This window comes from Cavia porcellus, unplaced genomic scaffold (assembly GCF_034190915.1).
Source record: "Cavia porcellus strain 051 isolate PalLab524CR breed Dunkin Hartley unplaced genomic scaffold, mCavPor4.1 scaffold_9, whole genome shotgun sequence".
Classification (NCBI taxonomy): Eukaryota; Metazoa; Chordata; class Mammalia; order Rodentia; family Caviidae; genus Cavia; species Cavia porcellus.
In genome coordinates this window covers 68,293,250-68,314,932 of record NW_026947492.1, presented here as the reverse complement: position 1 = coordinate 68,314,932, position 21,683 = coordinate 68,293,250, and the positions used below count along the sequence as shown (strand labels likewise).

The 21,683-nt window shown below is 38.6% G+C and overlaps 2 protein-coding genes and 1 pseudogene across 2 annotated transcripts; all 3 read right to left on the bottom strand.

Moving 5' to 3' along the window:
• Positions 1-1,502: 1,502 nt before the first annotated feature.
• Positions 1,503-2,471, bottom strand: LOC100718570 (olfactory receptor 51J1-like). The gene has a single exon (XM_003465348.1). The coding sequence runs from the start codon at positions 2,469-2,471 to the stop codon at positions 1,503-1,505; it is 969 nt and encodes a 322-aa protein (XP_003465396.1).
• Positions 2,472-10,053: 7,582 nt separating this feature from the next.
• LOC100719578 (olfactory receptor 51I2-like) lies at positions 10,054-10,992 on the bottom strand. The gene has a single exon (XM_003465271.2). The coding sequence runs from the start codon at positions 10,990-10,992 to the stop codon at positions 10,054-10,056; it is 939 nt and encodes a 312-aa protein (XP_003465319.2).
• Positions 10,993-16,737: 5,745 nt separating this feature from the next.
• LOC100718840 (olfactory receptor 51L1-like) lies at positions 16,738-20,265 on the bottom strand (annotated as a pseudogene).
• Between the last annotated feature and the right edge of the window lie 1,418 nt (positions 20,266-21,683).

Genomic DNA, 21,683 nt, shown 5'->3' with positions numbered 1-21,683 from the left:
CCATGCAGTCAGGAAAAGTAAATGAGTTGCTAAGATTCTGATTTATGTTAAGCCATCTGACATCTTGGCTTCATCACCCCTCTGTATCTGTCTGCCTGTGGGATCTCTTTCATCAGATTCTCTAAAGATTTTTTTTTTTTACCCTAAGGAATAATCACTTCCTGATTGCTCTGACTATCTAGGGATTTTTCTTGCATGTTGCCTGCTAGATTTTCCCTGATAATTCTGGCATTGGCCTGCACTGACTTTGGCTGGCCATCAATGGGCTTTAATCTCTGTGGTTACAGGCGAGTTCTGCTAATCACTGTGACTCTACCTCCATGAGACCATTCCCTTTGTTTTTATAAATCCAAGTTAACCACTTAAGTGCTTAAAATTCATAACCCGAAGTTTTATTTATGTATGCAGGATTTTAATGCCTTTTCTAAACATTCTAAACATTACCAGGTGCCTCAGTGGATAGAAGGATGGAGAATGTCAGGGTAAAACATTTTCTATGCTCCATGAGTGGAAGGGGCCTTGTCTCTTTTGTCACTCCTTTGTCTTTTGGGACTAGAATTTGATTGACCTATTGAACGTACTCAGGAAATTCTACTCAGCAAACTACGAAAGAACGAAGGGATTTTAGTTTTTGTTCAACTGGTGTACATTGCTGGTTATTAGCTCAGACTCTGGAAACTGACCAGCTAGATTCCAGTGTAATCATTTAGATGTACAAGTATCAGTATGATGCTTAGTATACCAAAGCACTAGCTTTTCATCTGAAATATAACTGTGCTAATGCACACTCAGTAGTATATAGTACAGAAAGACTGACATTAAAGCCCCGAAGATTGTTTTAATTGATTTCCTTGAAAATATAATTATAAAGTATCTGTATTATTTAAATTCTTAAAAGGCATGTCCAATCAGATAGAGTTTATTAATGATTATGAAGAGGATATTGACATTTCCTGCATCTGGATGGGAGAACTTCAGAATTTTGAGTAACAAGCACAGTTGTAATTTTAGGGACTCCCTACTTGATGCATTTGTGAAATTGTGTGAATGACACGTCACAGTCTATATGTGATGGCTCCTTTGAGCTAGCTGATATGTTCCCCTGTTATAGAGTTCAGAGACCAGTAACTCAACTTCACTTCCTCTCTCTTTAGCTCAAATGATTGAACAGATTTCTCAGAACACCTTCTAACTTCCAATTTCTTTTATTTCTTATGAGGAATTCTATGTTTTCATAAACAGTCTTTCCTGTATTCTTGCTCCAAGTCTGCAAGGTTGTGGAAAGCTTCATGTCACACAGTGTACCTTAAAAAATTCCATCAGTTCTGTGTATTTTTGGGTGACATATAATCTAAAAGCGTTGTATCTTTTCTCCTTAGTCCATCGCCATATCATGGAGAAATGCCTGTGAGACACCGTGTTTTAAGATAACATCAGTTATATGAGTAAGCCAGGAACATATGTGATTATAGGAAAAAACTAAAGTAACAAAAACTCCTTTTTTACTGTGGCCTTGACTGTACTCTCGTTCTTTTGTCTGACAAAATCCGGACAATGCTATGACTAATATCTTTAGTCTTAATGCTATAGACAATGGGGTTGACCACAGGTGGGAAGAAGAGGTAGGCATTGGCCATCATGGTTTGTAGCAGAGGGGACACACGCTGCCCAAAGCGATGCACCATGGACAAGCTAATCATAGGCACATAATAAGCAAGCACAGCACAGATATGTGAACCACAGGTGCTGAGGGCTTTCTTCTGTCCCTCTCCAGTGGTAATACCTAGTACAGTGTGGAGTATGAGACAGTAGGAGACCACAATGAGCAGTGAATCTATCCCAAAGGTAGAGATAACAATGAAAAGTCCGTAAATATTGTTGACAGATGTGTCCCCACAAGGTAGGTGGATAAGATTGGGGTGTAGACAATAGGAATGAGAAAGGGCATGATGGCCACAAAAGGGCAGTCGTTGTAAGAGCACGGGCAATGGGGCCATAAGCACAATGCTTTTCAGTACAAAAACAGCTCCTGTGGCAAAGATACGGGGCAGTGTCAGGATAGTTATATAATGCAGGGGACTGTAGATGGCCACAAAACGGTCCACAGCCATGGCCAACAACACAGCTGACTCCATAATAGAGAACGAATGGATGGAGAACATCTGGAGAAGGCAAGCTTCGAAACTAATTTCAGTCATCCCAAAAAGAAATATGCCAGCCACGGTAGGGAGAGTGGATGCAGAGATACCAACGTCAGCCAATGCCAACATGGCAAGAAAGAGATACATGGGCTGATGGAGAGCAGGATCTGTTCTGATTACGTGAAGAATGATGCCATTCCCAAGGAATGTAATGATGTACATCAGGCAGAAGGGAACAGATATCCAGATGTGCTGTGCCTCCAGTCCTGGGATTCCAACCAAAATGAATGTCACAGGTAGAAATCCTGAAGAGCTATTGAGATTCTTCATATTGTGATCTCATCTGATAAGATCAGTGCCTCAAAAATGATAAACAAATTGATGAGGTAACATTAGTATGAAGAAATTTTACTGGCACAGAGAAAAGAGAAGCTAAGAGTAAATGTAGATTCAAGTGACCAAAGGCCTCATTTCTGAAAATTGACAGATGACCCCCTCACTAGGAAATTCCCAGTGTGAAAGTAGTTACTGTTTCCATTGAAGGGAAGTTTTAAGCTGATAGAACTTAAGTAAATTGTTGCACACTTTGTATCAGACGGAAATGGCTATTGTGTTGTGATGGTATGAAGATACTAACATGGTAAGATGGAGACCAGAGAAAGCTACAAAGGAGACAAAAATATGTGAGCAATCCATTCATAAGATGTGTGATAATGCTGGGAATAAGTGAGCAGATATTACTGATAAATGTATAGGCTCAAAGCACAAAGCATGGTATAAAAATAGCTTAATATCTGATAAGTATAGTTATATGAATAATTGGGATTCAAAAGAAAGTGAGATAGAGAGTGGGCAAGCAGGAGATGAACAGAGAGTGGAACCAGCAGGAGAGTTAGAGCAGGAGCAGCAATTTGCCCTAGGATTATGGAACCAAAGGGTTTAGGTTTTCTAAGCTTTAAGAAGCATTGGAAGCAGCTAGAATTCTTACGTTCAAAGGACCAAATCATTCAGGAAGAGGGAGGAACCTAGAATGGTGGATTTGTATGCAGACTTCAATGTTAATGCAAATATTGTCAGAATTATATCCACAACATCTTGACTTGCAGTTATCAAATACAACTTACTTCACCCACTGGTATTTTGTTTATAGTTTAGATGAATTCACTTTCAAGGAGTGATCCAACGTCCAGGAAAAGGAAGGCAGGAGAGAGGTAAATTATCTACCTAGAATGAACAGAGGATTACTTCGGTGAGCTGAGTCATAACCAAGAGGCTAATAGAAACTTTAGAAGACAGGTTTATTCACTGTAGCTCCCTACATGCCCCACATACACACACGTTTGTTTACCTATTCGTGCAGACAGATGAATAGTTCCCTCACTTGCTGAATGTCTGTTTCTTCCCTAGAATGAATTTTTGACGAATTTGCAAGGAAGGGAGAGATTACTGTTCCAGGTTGGATGTTATTAGATTTTTCTCTGATTTGCAGACCTACAACCATTCTTTGCTCCTTCTGTTAAACACCCACATAAGATTTCATGAGCACTGAGTCCTGCATCTCCTCTTTCAGCATCTTTCGCTAACAGGTCACAGATATCTTGTCTTTCAACATGTTCAAATATAATTACAAAATGCCCTGAAGACTTCTTTCCAATGATGTTAATTCTAAAAGGAAAACTTCATAACATCACAAAAGGAATATAGTAGGGAAGAATCTGATTTGTTTTTAAAAGTTAAGTGAACTTTCTTAGTAAGGCATACTGAAGCTGAAACATGAGGAATTAGTAGACATCTTCCAGGTTAAATTGAAAAAAGCACAATACTGAAAAAAAGGGCATCGAAGGCAGTGCTTTGGACTAAAATGTGGAAAAAAAGAAAACGGTTTATATATTAGTATGTTGAAATCATTGATTTTTTTTCCTAATTTCTTTCTTTCATGAAAATATGGGATGAAACAACAACAAAAATTGTTTTTGGCTTCCTAGATATGGAGTCCCTGGGCACTTACCATTCTCTTGATGTAGTTTAACTCAGTATATATTCACTTAGGAAAAACTTTGTGTGTAGTTAACAGTTAAGTAAACTTAAAGTAGTAAAGTTCAGCAACAATGCATTGATTTCTAGAAATGATCACACATGTCAGAAACATCCCATAGCCCAGGACGAAAGAGGTACTTACTTTTTCATTTATTTTTTCCATTTTTGTGTGTCTTTTTTACCAACAGGATCAACATATCCTTTTAGCTCCTTAAGTGAGTCAGTACTAGTCTACCTCTGGTCCAGGCAGCGCTTTCTCTCATGCTGCCTCACTGAACTCTTCACTGGACTGCATCCTGTTCCTTGTCTGCCACACTTCACGTGATCTGATACTGGAAAGCACAAACCTTTGCAGCTGCTGAAAGTGCAGGTCTTTCTTGCCCTATCCATTCTGCCCCTCTGTGCTCTTCTTTGTGTGTCTTTTTTTTCCTCTTTTTGTCTTTCTTGCATTTTTGCATATATCATACCTTCAGTTTTGCATCTCCTTAGCCCTTTCAGGTCAGGTTTTCTTGAAAGAGATCATAAACACAATGATTCTGCTGAGTTTACATTGTTCAACAAGAACATTTTAGCGATTACGGAGACTTTAGGCCAGTATAATAAGACAGAAAAAATAATCAACAAAAGGAAGAAAATGTGATACAGATACTTCTTTATTCCTGGTGCTGGACAGAATTTGAGATGAATTCTTTGTGCAGTATAAATCTGTCTGCTTTATTTTTGGGCTTATTTGCTTCTTTATTTTTAAAGATAAATCTGCTAATATCTATGTAGGATGAATATTCTCAGTATTTAACACAATCCTTAAGAAACCAATAAATGCTACTATTTCCCACCCCTGAATATAGGTAATACTATCTCCTCTACCTGGCATTCTTTGAAGAGATTAATCTTCATAGCCTTTTACACAATTTCATATTAATAATACTCTTTTCAGTCACTTCCTGAGAGGTCACATTGGTGAGGGGAGCATAAAGATAAGGAGTTTCTACTTAACAGATTAAGATCTAAGTAAGAAACACTCATTGCATGCAAAACTAAAAGTAACATGAATGTAAAATTCTTTGTATAATCACTGAGTCCTCTGAGTTTTTTTCATTTACCATTCAGTTTAGAAAATTCTCTCATTCTACCACACTGATTCAGAACCCTGTGGTGGTAACTGCTGATTAGGAAAAACCTAAGGGCTTCAGTGTGGGGTAGAGGTAAGACTCTCTTTAGAAGATACTTTGGGAGACAGGGCAGTGAGTTGTGAATGCAAGCACTCACCACAGCACTAACGGGGAACAAGGAAGTTGGCTCCAAGTTCTACCTTGGCATCATTACCTTCCGGATACTGGGACTGGAATGCTGCCTTCCTCCTCAGTGATCACAAGATCTGGGAGTGTAGTAATAGGGAGGGAGTTAGATTCCCTGAGGAACAATTACTTAGTTAATTATATCACCCCTTCTTAAAATCAAAAACCGCTAAGGGAAATAAGTAAGGATATAGAGGTGAGTATAATTATTGAGAAGAGTAATTAAATAGCTAATAGATATAAATTACTTAGAAAGAATATCACCTGTAAAATTACACTATAGAAATTGGTTAATATAGCTATCATGGGACAATTTTGTCTGAGAGAAATAATATCTTTTTCTGTGGACATCAAGTATTACTTTCATTAACATGTATTTATCAAGTAAGTAGCAGAATTATTATTTCCAGAAAACACCAAGGGTGCTGAATTTCATGAGATGGCAGACTCCAAGGGGCTGAGTCATGGAGAGGGAAAGTTCCAGACTGGGCTGGAGTGAAAGTGGGGAAAAGATTAATTAGAAAGCTGCAGTTACGAGGGTTTCCAGGCACAGGTAGCTAGCGAGAGCTAACCAAACAATGAAAGATGTTCCAGAAGAAATACTTACAGGAGTCTAGCATAAAGACAGGCAAGAACATCTTGAAAACCTGATTCCTCAAGGTAGTGTTCATTAAATAATGCAGAATTTTTGGGGGTCAGAAAATGGATTATAGATTATCAATAAGTAACCCACTGAAATTATTAGAATAACTAAACCCAAGCAAGCCAAGAGTAGAAAACAGCTAGATGCATACAAATACTTATCCCAATATATTAAAAATGATGTTATCTGGTATAGTAAGACAGCTGAAAAAGAATCTCGGACACATTGAATGACAAATGTCTAGCATGAGAAAGATGAATTTGTATAGGACACAGTCACTCCATGTAGATGAAGAAAATCACTGTTTCCATCACATAGAAAAATTCGGAGATACAGAGATGCTCTTTTTTCGCCTCTTGGACACTCAACTACTTGGATGTTTCAGATGAAATCTCCAAAATTTATTGGAATTAAACCACTTTGTAAGTCAGGTGTATGAATGTGTTTTTGAAATGAATAAGAGAAATGTGGTTATCAGAGATTTATTATAATGAACATCTTCAGAAAGATTGGTACAAATCAGTTGTCAGTTTTAAAAGCCAAACATGAAATTTTTATTCTTATCTCTCTCAGAAGCTTCCTATTCTGTGTAGAAAGAACATTTGTATACCATGAAGTACCAGTCTAAGTTTCAATGATCAGGAGAAAGATAGAAAAGAGGCCGAGTGTTAGCAGCCTTTGAAAAAAATGTGAAGCAGCGGGGCTGAGACAGGCCAGGGTGGATGCTGTCTCAGCAGATTGGAGAAGTTTATATCATGACCAATAATGAGATATTCCCATTAGAAATTAAATTGTGTGCATAAAAGCTTGTTGAAGCAATAATCAATGGTGAACTTTCTTACAGAAAAAGCAAAGTACATTCACATTTTCAGTTTATATTGCTTGATAATTGTCCCTACATTTTGAGGCAATTACCAAGTAATATAATGCTAAGTAATTTAGAATCAGATGGAAATTAGAATTCATTTTTTTTTAAGAATAGGAAGATTTACTGGAGAAAAGGAATGGGGAATAGGGAGGAGAAATAGGAATATTTCCTGAGAGACAGGAGGGGTCCTGAATGGGTTGCTCTAAAATCTATTTTCTTAGAGGCTGGGGATTTAGCTCAGCGATGTAAGCACCTGTCTGGTGAGTGTAAGATTGTGAGTTTGATCCCCAGTACAAAAACAACAACAACAACAACAAAAAAAAAAAAACTATTTTCTTGATCTGTTAATGTCTGTCTAATATGAACAACATACCTACTAGAGTTGTAAGATTGGGTAAAATATTACGTTGAGACTTTCACAACTGTGACAGATATCTTAGATGTCTTTTTGCCATTTAAAAATTCCTCCCCAAATATACTCTTCTAAATCATATACCACAACTGAAACATTACCATAGGCTTTCCAACCATATTTAGTAATTAAACGTGGTTTTTCAAGCGTCTCCCAAATGTTTACAGAAACATTTAATCAAGCACGCTACTGGTACTGAGGGTGAGATTTGCATTAAGAACATTAGTGATTTGTTGAGAGATTGAAGGATTTGATAAATTTCAGGAAAATATCCTCAGAATATGTATAATGTTTCTTATTTTCTCTTGTGACTAAAAAAATCGATATTAATACAGAAACAGAAGGGGAAGGAGAATAAGGGATACATACAGCAATCAAAAGGGATTAACATATGCAATAGAAGGATGAAATAAATGTAAGGATCAAGGAAATATAGGTAACTTGTATTCATTCAGTCAATATTTCATTTATTAATTCACAAATTTTTAATGAGTACACAATATGTTGTGGGAACTACAGAGGTTAGGCCATGTCTGCAGTGAACAAAGCAGAGACAGCCCATACCTTATTGAGCTTAAAGTATACTTGGCTAAGAAATATTAAATTTAAAAAAACAATTCAGACATAATTCATTGGTCATAGTTAAGATGTGAAATGAGAGAAGCAATGAGAAGCAAAATGTGCTATTAAAATGAGGAAAGGGAGAAAACCTAGTGCTAATAGTCACTGAAGAATGAATGCTATGGAAGAGAGAGGGGCACTGACCGATGAATCTGAGCCGTCAAATAAAACAAAGTCAGAACATTTGTCCTCACTTTTGATCAGTTATGTTTCTTTTGTCTTATTAGTACTGTACATGTTTGCAGTTTATGATGACTCATTTACTGTGGGAAGTTAGTCTGTCTGCATAATTCATCTTCTTTTTTTAGTTCTTTTCCTTTCCTCCTTCCCACCTCCTTTTATTTCTTGATCCCTTACAATTTTGCAAAAGTCCTGTCTCTTTGTTTGTATTATCTGTAGTTTATTTTGCTTTTTAATTTATGTATACCTTGGGTTTCTCATGAGAAAATCCATGTAAGGCCTGGGAGTTTAGCTCAGCTGCACCAGTGTCTGCCTGGCAAGCATAAGGTCATGAATTTGATCCCCATACAAAAAAACCAACGAATCAATGGAACAAACAAAAAACCCAGGAAAATTAAAAAAGAAAAACTATGTAATATTTAAGCTTGTGTGTCTGATTTATAATCACTTCATTCAACTCAATACAATATTTTTTTTTTCGGATGACTTAAACTTCAAATTCTCAGGTAGACTAAGGATTTCTAGCATGAGTAAATGAATCTTCTTGTTCTCCACTTCATAATCGCAGTGTCTATCGATAGGAAATTCTTTCCAAGAACGGGGATTTAGCTCAGTGGCACAAGCACTTCCGCAATAAGTGCAAGGTTAGAAGTTTGATGCCAAGTACTAGAAAAAAGAAAAAACAGAAAAGAGAGAGAGAGAAAAAAAAGAAACAAAGAAAAAGATTTTTTTCCATAAAATTTTTGCAGGAGGAAATATGTAATATCTCAAAGCCAGCATTTGTCTAGAAACTTACATTCTTAATTCCTAAAATGTTTCCCCCAGGATTATTCTCAATGCATTCTCAGCTAAGAGCATATATGCCCAATAGCAAAACCCCAGATATAAGGCTTTGGTCTTAGCATTGTTTGATTCTAATTCTTCTAAGGTTTGAATAGGTTTTGTATATCTCTACATAAGTACATGTAAATGCATCTTTTTCTCTTTATCTATATACATATATACAAATTATACCCAATATCTATACATAATATATACAGTATATATATATATAAATAAAATAAAATATAAAAGTTTGAGTAACAGAAGAAAGTATTGAGCATATTATTTTGAAAAAAAAATCAAACAATGTAGGTAAAGTGACAACTTGATTGTTTTTGTCTTTTTTGAAACAGGATTTCACTATGCTGTTCAGGCTGGTCTTGAATTTGTTTATGTAACCCAGACTGGCCTTCAACTCATAGCAGTCCTCCTGTCTCATCCTCCTGAGTGCTGGGATTATAGGATGTGCCACCATGTCAAACAACTTTATGTTTTTATATGCATAAACTGATTTTTATGTTCTTAAAGTGCTAACATTTGAACATATGTAATTTATATGTGTATAACTAAAATTTTCTACTTCTTGCTTAAACCTTCAAAACCTATCAGCTTTGATCTTTTAAATGAAATAAAGTGAACTGATTTTTTGACTACTTCATAATATTACATAGTGTACTTAAACCCTAATTCACTTAATTATTAATGGTCTGCTAGGTTTCCTTAACTCTATTTTGAACTATGAAGTGAAATTCTCATTCACATCTCTGTGATAGTGAAAAACTTCCCCATATAAAGACATGGCACTGTTGAAAATTGAAACTTTTGAATTAGAGGGTAGTATGTTCAGAAAATACTGTATCATACTAACTCACTGCAAGTCTACACTTATGAACATCTGTATTCCTCCTACATTCATCAATAAGCAAACTTTTCAAGCTTTGATGGGGTGAGGAGCTCTCCCTCCTTCTCTGAACTGGCTGGTGATGCCACAGAATCACTGGACGAACAGTGTCTCATTGACCCTAACACTTTTAATATTTTCTTTGCAGAAGGAGTTGGACCAACCCCTGGCGAATCTGCTTGGCCTTAACACTGTAGATGATGGGGTTAAGCACAGGCGGCACCAGAAGGTAGACGTTGGCCAGGAGCAGGCGGACCGCGGGCGCAGTGTGCTTGGTGAAGCGGTGCACGAGAGCCACACTGATCATGGGCACATAGTAGACAAGGACCGCACAGATGTGCGAAACGCACGTGTTGAGGGCCTTGTGCTGCCCCTCCCCAGACGTGATGCTTAGCACTGCCTGCAGGATCAGCATGTAAGAGATAATTATGAGCAGTGAGTCCAGGCCAAAAGTCGAAGTTAAGATGCAGAGCCCGAGGATGCTGTTGAGATGAGGGTCTCCACAGGGCAGCTGGATGAGATCTGAGTGCAGACAGTAGGAGTGGGAGAGAGTGTTGTGGCCACAGAAGGGCAGATGCTTCAGGAGAAAGGGAAGTGGGAACATAAGCATCACACTCTTGAGTCCAAGTGCAGCACCAGTACCAGCAATACAGGGCAAGGTTAAGATGGCAGCGTAGCGCAGTGGATTGTAGATGGCCACAAAGCGGTCCACAGACATGGCCAGAAGGACTCCTGACTCCATGATGGAAAACGAATGTATGGAGAACATCTGCAAAAGGCAGGCTTCAAAGCAGATCTCAGTGACACCAAAAAGAAAGATGCCTAGCACAGTGGGCAGCGTAGAGGCAGACACACCGAGTTCTGCAAAGGCCAGCATAGCTAGGAATAGGTACATGGGCTGGTGCAATGAATGGTTTTTCTTGATCACAGCCAAGATCAGGCTATTGCCCATGATGGCTATGAGATATGTGGAGCAGAAAGGCAAGATAAACCAGGGATAGAGTGCTTCCAGGCCAGGGAGACCAGTCAACAGAAAATATTTTGGAGTGAATTGACTGCTGTTGAACATTTTCATGAGTCAGAAGCCTGAGGACTTCGCTTTGGCACAGGTGGGGAGTAACCTGAGGTGAGAAACACAACAGTTAATATACTGTTGATTGAAAGAAATTGCACAGGCTTCTGTTTATTGTTACCTATCAATCTTCTTGGTCTTCCCATTCCATGGTCAGGTCAATTTGGTTTTCAAAAGTATGTGAAAATGTAAAGTCACAACGTAAAAGAGAGGCCTCTGTGTAGAAGGAAGTATGTGAGACAATTGTATTTATCAGTGGTTCAAATTCTCATACTGATACCACTGACTATAACCGGCACAAACTTAAAGTTTTCTCTTTCTGCAGCAAAAAATGGTATAACATATTTTAAAAAGACATATGTGGAAAGACATTGGCATCAAGAAACCTGTGACTTCTGTGAATTCTGTAAATTCCTGTTAGATAATGTTGAAATTTAGTAATTGATGAGGACCTCCATTATGAGAAAAAATGATTTCAGTGTTAGTACAGTTTTGGTCAGGAGATAAAGCGTCTATCCCTACTATGGCAAAAGGCATCAAGGTGGCTCTTCAGTGAGGGAAACAAAATTATTTTGCTTATCGATTAAACATCTCTAAAATGTACTCAGTTCTCCATGGTCATTCCACACATCACTCTGGTGTGTCATACGTATGTATGGAGGAAGCTGTAGGAAAAATTTTATGCTCTGCAGGTTAATGGAAAGAAGTATTTTGCCCATAAGAATTTCTGTTTTTTAATTTTTAAGAGAAGAATTTATTGCCAAGAAATATTCTGTCCTTTGAAAAATTCTGCAATTGCCAACTTACATACTGGAGCAAAATTAGTCACTTTACTGGGTGTGTGGGCATGATGACAAGAATATGGACTCTCCAGCATCACTTTTCTGAAAATGTAAAATATGATGACCAAAAATTTAAATTTTAAATCCACAATAGCCCCCAAATGTAATCTACTGTGGCAGCACTGCTGATGCTTCTGAGACCCTAGCTGAGAAAGCAACATGGGTCCTGTTGCATTTATCCAGGAGGAATACTTCTGCCAAGATGAGGAGAGACCTCTGCATATAAAGAAGCACCTGTGAGCAAACCTCTGCACCACAGGAGGGAAGGCCATTCAAAATCTGTGTTTGAAGAAATGAGAGAAAAGGAAAATGATGTCACTTTCATCACCTGAAGAAAACAGATCTGAGTCCCTTCTAGAAATATATACACAATACAGAGAGCAGCGTATCGGTGCTGACGCTGCAGGTACTGAGCCGTGGGTGGAATGACCTAGCAGACAGGGTTTGCAGCCTCTGACTTTTGTTTCCTAGTGAGCTGAATCTTTGAGTCTGATCCTTTAAATCTGTAAAGCGAAAGTAACTATATCTATAATAAAAACTAAGAGGGGCATACAATAGTATATGCAAAAGATGCTTTATATACTGCAATAAACATAAGCTACCATAGAGTAATGTTGATCACTGTGGGAGTCATTAAGTTTTCAAAATGCATAGACCCTAGGAGTTTTACTGAAAATGAATTTTAGTGGTGGCACAGGGATTTCTTGATGTAGAACCAGTCTGACTCTGTGGGACATGTCTGATTTTCAGTTTATATGGCAGGGTATGTGCTCTTTTTCATCTCTGCCCTCCCATGCCTCTTTCAGAATATTGGTACTGTAGTCCTTACTGATTCTTTTTTTGTTTATAATCCTTATACATTTTTAAAAATTTGTAGTCATTTGTTTGGGTCTCTTAGAGTGTTCTGGTTATTTTTATGTTCCTTATTTAGGTCTTCAAAATTTCATGTCTTAGATTTCTGCTGTTCCAGAGCAGCAATGCTTAAGAGGTAGGACTGCAGGTTACAGGTTCCTATGGCTAAAGTGGGATCTGGCTGTCCGTGTCTCGATCTGAAAAGCAAGGATAGTGATTGCATCTCACCTTACAGGTTTGCTTGAAGCTGAAACAAGCTAATATAGTGGAGCAGTTAACATACAATATACTTTCAATAATGCTACTATTCTTGGTGAAAAATACTTGTACTGCCAATATAGGCAAGGTATTTACTTTTTAATATAATGCTTCATTTAAACTCTTCCTCCATCCTTGTGGATAATATTTTCAAATTAACCAATTTCTTATTTGCTTTCATACTGAAGATATTACATTTGTATCTTTAACTCAAACTTATCACATTGAGTCCTTTCAAAAAATCCTCAAGTATAATTTGATCTTGTTCTCAGACGCAGAAGAGACACTGATTTTCACATACATCAAAAAATTTTATTACTTTCCATGAACTTCTTGGACATCAGACAACTGAAGTGTTTGCACGAAAAATGAGTAACGGCTAAACTGGCAGATTACTGAGCATCACCTGCCATGCAAGAAGGAGTAGATAGTGTTTGAGAGAAAGTATGTCTGTCCTTATACAGACTGTAGAGAATGAGAAGTGATGTGGACTCCAGCCTAAACATTGGTAGGGTTACTTTATTTGCTACTTGCTTACATATTCATTTTAGGTACACCACTTAAAAGGTAAATACGATTCATCATAAAACACTTTTTCTTGGCACATCAAAATGGTCCAATTGAGGGTAATTTAGTAGACTTTAAACACAATCCATCAATTTGAATTATTAAGAGCAATGATGATTTTTGTTCCCTATGCCACTATTCAAGATGAAAAGAAAATGATTTTAACTTCACGGATGGATCTTCCTTGAACCAAACACTTCTCCATGCCTGTGAAACTTGACTAAGGAGGTGGAACTTCGTGGTTGGACCCTTGCATACATTCTGATCTAGGATTATCTTGCCTATCCTTGTCTTTCCTGGTCATTGCTGTTTGTCTCACTGATTTATTTTCTGACTATTGATATTTGTTCTTCTCTTTACCTTTGTTCAGCTCTCTGGTTTTTAGTTTAAGTAAAAATTATATTTTGGATAAGACTAAGTTGAGATGTCATCTCTTGGTGACATTTATTCTTATTTATGTAAACTGCTATTTCGCACATGATTCCTAAATTATAATTAAGTTATTTGTATGATTTTTCACAGTGTTTTACAAGCTCATTCAGAGGAATCCTCATCTGTCACTGGGACTTCACACACAGAAAGGAGGAAGGGGAAGTGGGGCATCAGAAAGGAAGGGCCATTAAACAGCAGTATTATTCTGGGCTGGTATTGGGTAAAAAATGACCTTGTCTTCTATTACTGAATGAGGACATTTTCAGAGACAGAAACATAACTTAATGTTCTATTTATTTCATTACACATAAGGAGTTGTTTCAATATAAAATCAAAGACCAGTGCTAATGAATAAAGTATGAAGTCTTAGTGTGAAGTATTTATCAAAAGAGATTAAACCCTGATATTTGCTAGGAAAGAGCACAAGGAGGAATGAACACAAATTGAGAAAAGAAATTTAAATGTATTGATCCAATGTTATATATCAGGCAAACTTTCAGGGTGTTTTCATATATTTGTATATTTCATCTTATTAACTCAAAATTATATAATCACATCTGATTTATGACTTTGAAGGCAAAAATAAGAGGGTAAACTGATCAACTGAAGGAAGACAAGTTTAATAGCACAGTCAAGTCCCTTGTGAAAAATAATTAGATTGGATGGTAATATGGAAGCTTCGGGTTCCTAGCTTCGGGTTTTCTAAATTTAAAGATTTAGGATACATCTCTGAAAAAAACACATGTGAGACCTCCCTTCTAACTCAGTGTCCTGAAGCAAGGGGTCATTCATGATACGAGGCAAGGGGAAATGCAATGTATATGATGAATAAGCAGCATCTAGAAGAAAAATCTCAGGTTCAGCTCACCTCTGGACCCCCAGGTTGAACCCAAACTCTGTTCTGTGAGCGTCTCCCTGCCATGGCTGGTCTCAGCCTAATTTCTGTCTTAATAGCTAGTGGCAGGGGCTCACTAGTTTGGTATTTATCATGGCATTAGAGCCAGTCCTTTTCTTTCCCTGGACTTCTTTCAGACTCCTGGGAGGCACAGGCAAACCAGCCTTCCAAGAACGTGTTTTCTCTGGGCCTGAAGCAATAATTGGGCATAGACTCTCAAAGATACTATCTGGAGAACAAACTATAAAAAAGTATATAACAAGAAGTGTGTGTTTGTGTGAGCATGGGTATGTGCATATTAAACTGTGTAAGTTTACATCTGAACATATGTATACAGGTGTATGTAGGCATACATACATGCACATTCAGGAACATTGATAGCCATGCTTGTTCATACAGAATTTTATTTGCAGATTTTCATGGATCTATGATCAGGTAATCTTCCTACATATGCCATATACCAATTCATTGTCTGTACAATCAGTTGTTTATATGTGCATGCGTGTTTTGCATTACCCCAAAATATAATAGTGGAAGATTCACTGAATATTAAAACCAATTAATTATTCCTTTCTTCTCCACATTTGAAAGCAATATCATATCCAACAAAAAATTGACTAAATATTTCAGTGGGAGTAAGCAGGAAGGAGAACATGCATTTTCAATCGTGCATTTCCAGGTATGTTCCAGCTAGAGGCAACAAAGGTTTTTTTTAGATTTACATATTAAGAGGTAGGAGGTGATCATGTGCACTGGGTGGGACTTGGAACTTGGTAAATACCTGTAATATTTTTTGTTGTATAATAGAAAGCTTGACCAAGAATTCATAGTTTATGATATGTGGCATAAAACATTTAATACGTATCAGATCTTTGCATTTTTTTACAATAGAGCATCTGATACTTTTTTCTTTTTTGTTTTGTGCTGTCTCTGTTACCTGTACTCACAAGTGGGAAAGACATAGTCATTCATCTATCACTAAACTGTTCCGAAATGTGATTTAATGTTCCCACATTTTAATGGACCATTGGTGATGCTTTAAGTAAATGACCAGTGAGTAAGTCACCTCATTAAGACATTCACCTTTTAAAAAATAAAATAAAATAAAATCTTTTCTTTCTCAGGTATGAATATCATTTCAGGGAATAAGGAAACATGGGAAATATTCTCCATGCTATCTTTGAGCAAGTATAATTGAACACTATCTGAAAGTTCCTAATGAAAAGCAAAACACTACCTGACAATAATAGTAGTAGGACAATAATGGTAGCGCGACAATTCAGCAGCTTTCAACTAGGTACATATCCAAAGGAAATTAAATTATTGTATCAAAAAGATACTTAAATTTCATGATTACAGCAACATTATTCATAAAATCCAGATATGGGACCAACTGAAGTGTCTATTGGTAGGTGACTGAATAAAGAAAATGTATTTATACAAAGTGGAACAGGATTCAGCACTAAAAAAAGAAGAAATCTTGTCATTTAAGTTAGGAGGATAAGTTCACACAGTCTATAGTACAGAGAGGTTATTATGCTTAATGTGTTCTGATTTAACTTCTGTATCATCAGAGTAATTTATTGTCAATGGTGTCATTAGAATTAGTGTTATAATAAGCATTAGAACCAGAGTTGCAAAAATCTATGAGAGAAAACATATAATGGCTTTCAACTTTTAAATATATAATAATTTTTCATTAAGAAACCACTGATTATGTATTTATAAGTCATATATTATTCATAATGAGCATTGTCTTTATTTTTTATATTAACTATCAAGTGATAGCATTCCAATAAATAAATAAAACTGTTATGTAGTAAGCCATCTCTAAAAAAAAAAAAAAAGCCTTAATTCATTTCTCGTTTCTATGGGCTATGGCCCGTCCCTGCGTTTTTACTGTGTCTTCCCCAGTGAGATCACCTTGACAATGGCCCTGCGGATCTGATGGGTCTTGATGCTGTAGATAATGGGGTTCATCAGGGGTGGGATAAGCACCAGGGGCGAGGTGTGATGCCTGAATCTGTGCACGATGGACAGGCCTAGCACCGGCACATAGAAGCAGAGCCCAGCCAGGATGTGGGAGACACAGGTGTTGAGGGCCTTGAGACGCTCCCCTATAGAGGCAATGGCCAGCACAGTGTGGATGATGATGGTGTAAGACAGCAGGACGAAGACGTCGGAGCCCATGGCCAGCATGATAATGCACAGCCCATAGATCCTGTTAAAACTTGTGTCTGAGCAGGCCAGGCGGATCATGTCCTGATGGAGACAGTAAGCATGGGAGAGCGCCCCAGGATGGCAGTAATCAAATTTCAACAGGTGCATTGAAGGTGCTGCAGTGATCGCTGCAGTCCGCATGCCCAGCACCAGCCCAGCCACGGCCACTCGAGGACCAGTGAGCACAGATGCATAGCGCAGTGGGAATCAGATGGCCACCAAGCAGTCCAAAGCCATGGCAAAGAGCACGGCTGATTCCATGAAGGAAAAGGAGTGGAGGAAGTGTTATTGCAGAACACAGGGAAGCAGGCCCACTGCGCGGGCCTCAAACCACAGCACACTAGCACCGAAGGGAGTGTGGACATGCAGGCCCAGGTCTGTCACAGCCAGGATGGCCAAGAAGTAGTACATGGGCTGGTGGAGAGAAGGGTCAGTTCGTACTAGATGCAAGATGGTGGCATTACCCATGAGGGCCACTAGGTATCCTATAAAAATGGGCAGTGATATCCAGGGGTGGGCCCTCTCCAAGCCTGGGAAGCCGGTCAGCAGGAACGTAGAGTGGCTCAAGTTGGCACCTTGGTAGAATGGGCATCCTCATTCACAGGGAGTCTGTTCTCTATGGAGGGTGGCCATGTGTTCAGAGGCACAGACCAGTCAGCTCCAGCCTTCCCCTGCCCAGTGACAGCACCAGCTCCCTGAGCCAGTCTGTCCTCTCCACAGGGAGGTTGAGGCTTCCTTATTAGCTCCTGCCCTCAGTCTAAACCCTTTTTCTGCTTTTCCTGTGCCTTATCTTACTCCCATCTTATTGTTAAATTTCTGTAAATGTTTTCACCACTTTTGGCCAGATAATAGAATGTATATTCAACTTCCCTGATTAAGAAAATGTAAAGTTCAATAATAGAATGCTCAGATTCTTAAAATTCTCCTCTCAACTTGTCTTTCTATGGCTTTGCCTTTTTCCCCTGTTGTAGAAAGAATTATCTCTAACTTTTCTAAGTAAATTTAGGATAACTCAGGAGTTTCCTAACCTAATATGCCCTGTGTGTCACCTCCTTGTTTGTGTGTAATCCTCTCTACATTTCCATGTGACTGGAACAGGAGGTATTCAGCTCCCTTTCAAACTTCACACTTCAGAAGAAGCCCTGGCTCTCACAATCTAGTATACAGGTCTCAGGCATCTTTTCAGTTTCTCTGGGGTTCTCTTTCTTCTCACTGTTACACTAAACCCGTAACCCCCATTAGTCAGCCTGTCTTTCTTTCTCTTTCAATGCTAGGAATTGCATACAGTGCCTTTGCACCAAGCTGTTTCCCCGTCCTTTAATTTTTTGAGACAGAATCCTGCTGAGTTACTTACTTGGTTGAGTTTCTCTTGAATTTGTAACCTCCTGCCCCAGCCTCCCAGAATGTTGAGATTAGAGGCAGGTACCACTCCTCCTGGCTAAGGAGTCTTTAAAGCTACAACATTTACTCAAATTATTGAGAATATTTTTCACTTTAAACTAGTCAGAGTACATGACCATGGCAGATTATTCATTTCTTTACCTTTGTGCTTTTTCAAAGATAGATCCTGTCAGAAATTAAACTTGGAAAAATGATAAGACCTACATAATTTCATTAAGTCAGGAAAACTTATCAGATTAACTTATCAATGTTTCTTACAGGTATTACTAAACAGATATATCAGATTCTTGAAGCAGCAGCAACAGTAACAAAGCCTATTTCTACATCAAGTTTGTTGAATACTGAAAACAGAGCACGTGGGAAAATGCTAACAAGACAAACTGTGCTATCTATGTATCTCAGTGTCTGATACCGTATTTTCTAATGTAATTTTCATCAGTAAAGATAGTATTTCTTGATCAAAGGCTTGATAAAGTTTTAGTTGATACACCATGTGAATAGAATTTAGCAGAGTCTGGAGTTTTTTGGTTATTATTGCACCTAAACCCCAAACTGATTTTCTTATCATTTCTTCCCATTTGTCATGGTCTTTTTCCTCTTAACATGCAGAAGTATGTTTCTTCTCCACTTTCCTGTGGTAGTGTGTTAGTTCTGGAAAGGTAGTGTCATATACCTTCAAGTCCTGGGGATCCACTGAGGGACTCGGGGTACCATGGGTGCAATGGAGAGAGGAGAGGAAGGGAGCATCAAGGAATGAGTGTGAGGAGGCTGGGCTGCAGGTGGACTGAGCGTGGATTGGATGGAGGAAGGAAGATGAGACACACAGGGGTAGGGTGGGGCACAGTGGAGTAGGGACCCCTATGCTAACCCAGGCGGGGGAGGGGTCTCGTCTCAGAAGCAGAGCAGGCTGGAAGCCAGCGACCGAAGGAGAAAGGGACTGAGTGCAAGGCGGTGAAAAGGCTGAAGGACTGAAAGGATAAAAACCAAACCAAAACAGCCTAGTGTTAGAGGTGAAGGAGGGGAAAGAAGTCACCTAAATTGGAGGAAGAAACTGAAGCACAGAGTGGAAGAAAGACAGAGGAAGAAAGGGAAGGGGGAAGGGCCTGGAGAATACGGAAGGGAGGTCAGAGAGATGACTGTGGAAAGGAGTGAAGGGATGGCAGGATGGACGGAGAACTGGAGAGGAGAGAAGAAACCAAGGACCAGGCAAGAAATATGCCAGTGAATAAGTTGACGTAATCTTAGGGAGCAGAAGGAGAAATGCAGGGAAGAGGGGAGCATGGGAAGCCGAATGAAAGGGAAAGAATAAGTTCAAGGAGAGGAAGAAGTCTCTTTAAGAGACACACAAGAGACAGATTCGGGAGGCGAGAGGCAGGGACTGGGGAATGTGGTCGGACATGGATGGGTGGTAGGGAGAAAGACAGGAAACAGCAGATGCCTAGGGGTCCATGAGTGTAATGCCCTGAAGGAGGAGGCCAGGGCATCTCCCACAGCCCACTCTGCACAGGCTCAGCTCTAGTACCGTGATAAGGGAAGCTATGCAGCACTGTTTTCTAGAGGCTGGATGAGAAGAGCGGAGGCTCTGGGGGCACATGTGCATTCCAGTCCTCAGGCATGATGTACTGACTCTGGGACTGCACAAATTGTTAGCTTATTTTCAGTTTCTTCATGTAAGCAGTTGAGCCAACTATCCTTACTTTGTAGGATAAGGGGTCCTGTATGTGAGTATTAAATAAGGGGTGGTTAGAACCATATGGTCAGATTTGTGTTACTTACGTACTCAATGTTACCTTCCTTGGACATTTTGCTGAAATATTTGTCTTCCACATGCTGTTCACTTCACACTAGCAGTGAGCTCTAAAGGAAAGTCAGCACGTAATATGGCGATAACAAAGAGTAAAGATCTCAGAGTTAGGAATCCTGAAGTCTTGAGCAAGCTTTTACACAGCCATTGGTGTGACTTTAATAAAGCCACAAAATTTTGCATTTTATGTTCCTTCCATGCAGGGTAATTTCACATGTGCCCTGCCTCTTTCTAAGAAAGTGACCTGAAGTAATTGTACTTTGAGAAAGGGTTATAAAGTATTGGAAGTTTCATCTCTTAACTAGAGTAGTGTGGTTGAGACTGAATTTGCTTTCTGCCAAAATGGTGTCCACTACAAAGCACAGCCCAGTAACAAGTCCAGGGATCTCTTCCCAATGAGAGCAAACAGGGAAGATATTTAAAAACAGCTGCCCTAACCCCAGACCTACCATCTTCTTGGAAACTACTTTAACCCATCCCCCTTTGCATGGTGTGCTAGATAAGTGATATCAGGGCATCACTGAGCTAGCTCACTCTACCCATAAACCAAAGACCTTCAGTGACTCACTGGTTCCTGTTTCCTCTGTACGTTCTTCCAAGGCCTCTGCATTCCTTCCTACTCCTATGTCAGCCTCCTCTTACTGACTTAGGATGAGCTGTGCGGTAATTATAAAATTCTCTATTTTTTCCTTTGTGTCTTATCATCTCCAAGGAATTCCCTCAGATGTGTTCAGGCCTGACACACACCTGTGCGAGTATCTTCTGAGATCATAGATTTTGTGTGCCCAAGTTATCTTCCATGGTAACTTAGTGGTCCATGAGTCTCACTCTCATTTTTAAAAAAAAAAAAAAAATTAAAAAAATTTTTAAAAAAGGAGATTAAAATTAAAGAGGACATAATAACACAGGTCAGAACAGAAAAATTTAAGAAACATAGTGTTTCACCACAATATAACCCAACATAACAGTAGTTACCATATTGTCTCTTTCCTTGAATACTTGAGTATACCTTTGTATATTATAGCATCAGACATAACAAGACAATGTTGACTTTTATCTACTTTTGAAGACCTACAATGTCTCCAATGGTTTGGCTTTGTCAGTTTTGTTCTTTACTGTTTTGTTCAATTGTATTATAACTAATGGTATAGGCAATTCTATTAGAGATAGCGGGAGGCATTATGGTAACCATTGTTGATCACCTTGTGTTATGTTTTCACATTATCTATTATGTCCACCCTTTTGATTTGACCGATTCTGTTCTGTTACGTCACATTTGATTTTACTCTCTTCCAAAAAAGTAATAAGAACCGTGAGAGCAATGAAACCCAAAATGTGTAATAGTCATTGTACAAAAGAGAGGAAAAGAAAGTGCTCTAAACGATATAACTGCATGTATATTTAAGTGTATAAGATA

Coding starts and splice junctions, on each gene's coding strand:
- LOC100719578 (XM_003465271.2), bottom strand. CDS start 10,992: ATGTTCAACAGCAGTCAATTCACTCCAAAATATTTTCTGTTGACTGGT.
- LOC100718570 (XM_003465348.1), bottom strand. CDS start 2,471: ATGAAGAATCTCAATAGCTCTTCAGGATTTCTACCTGTGACATTCATT.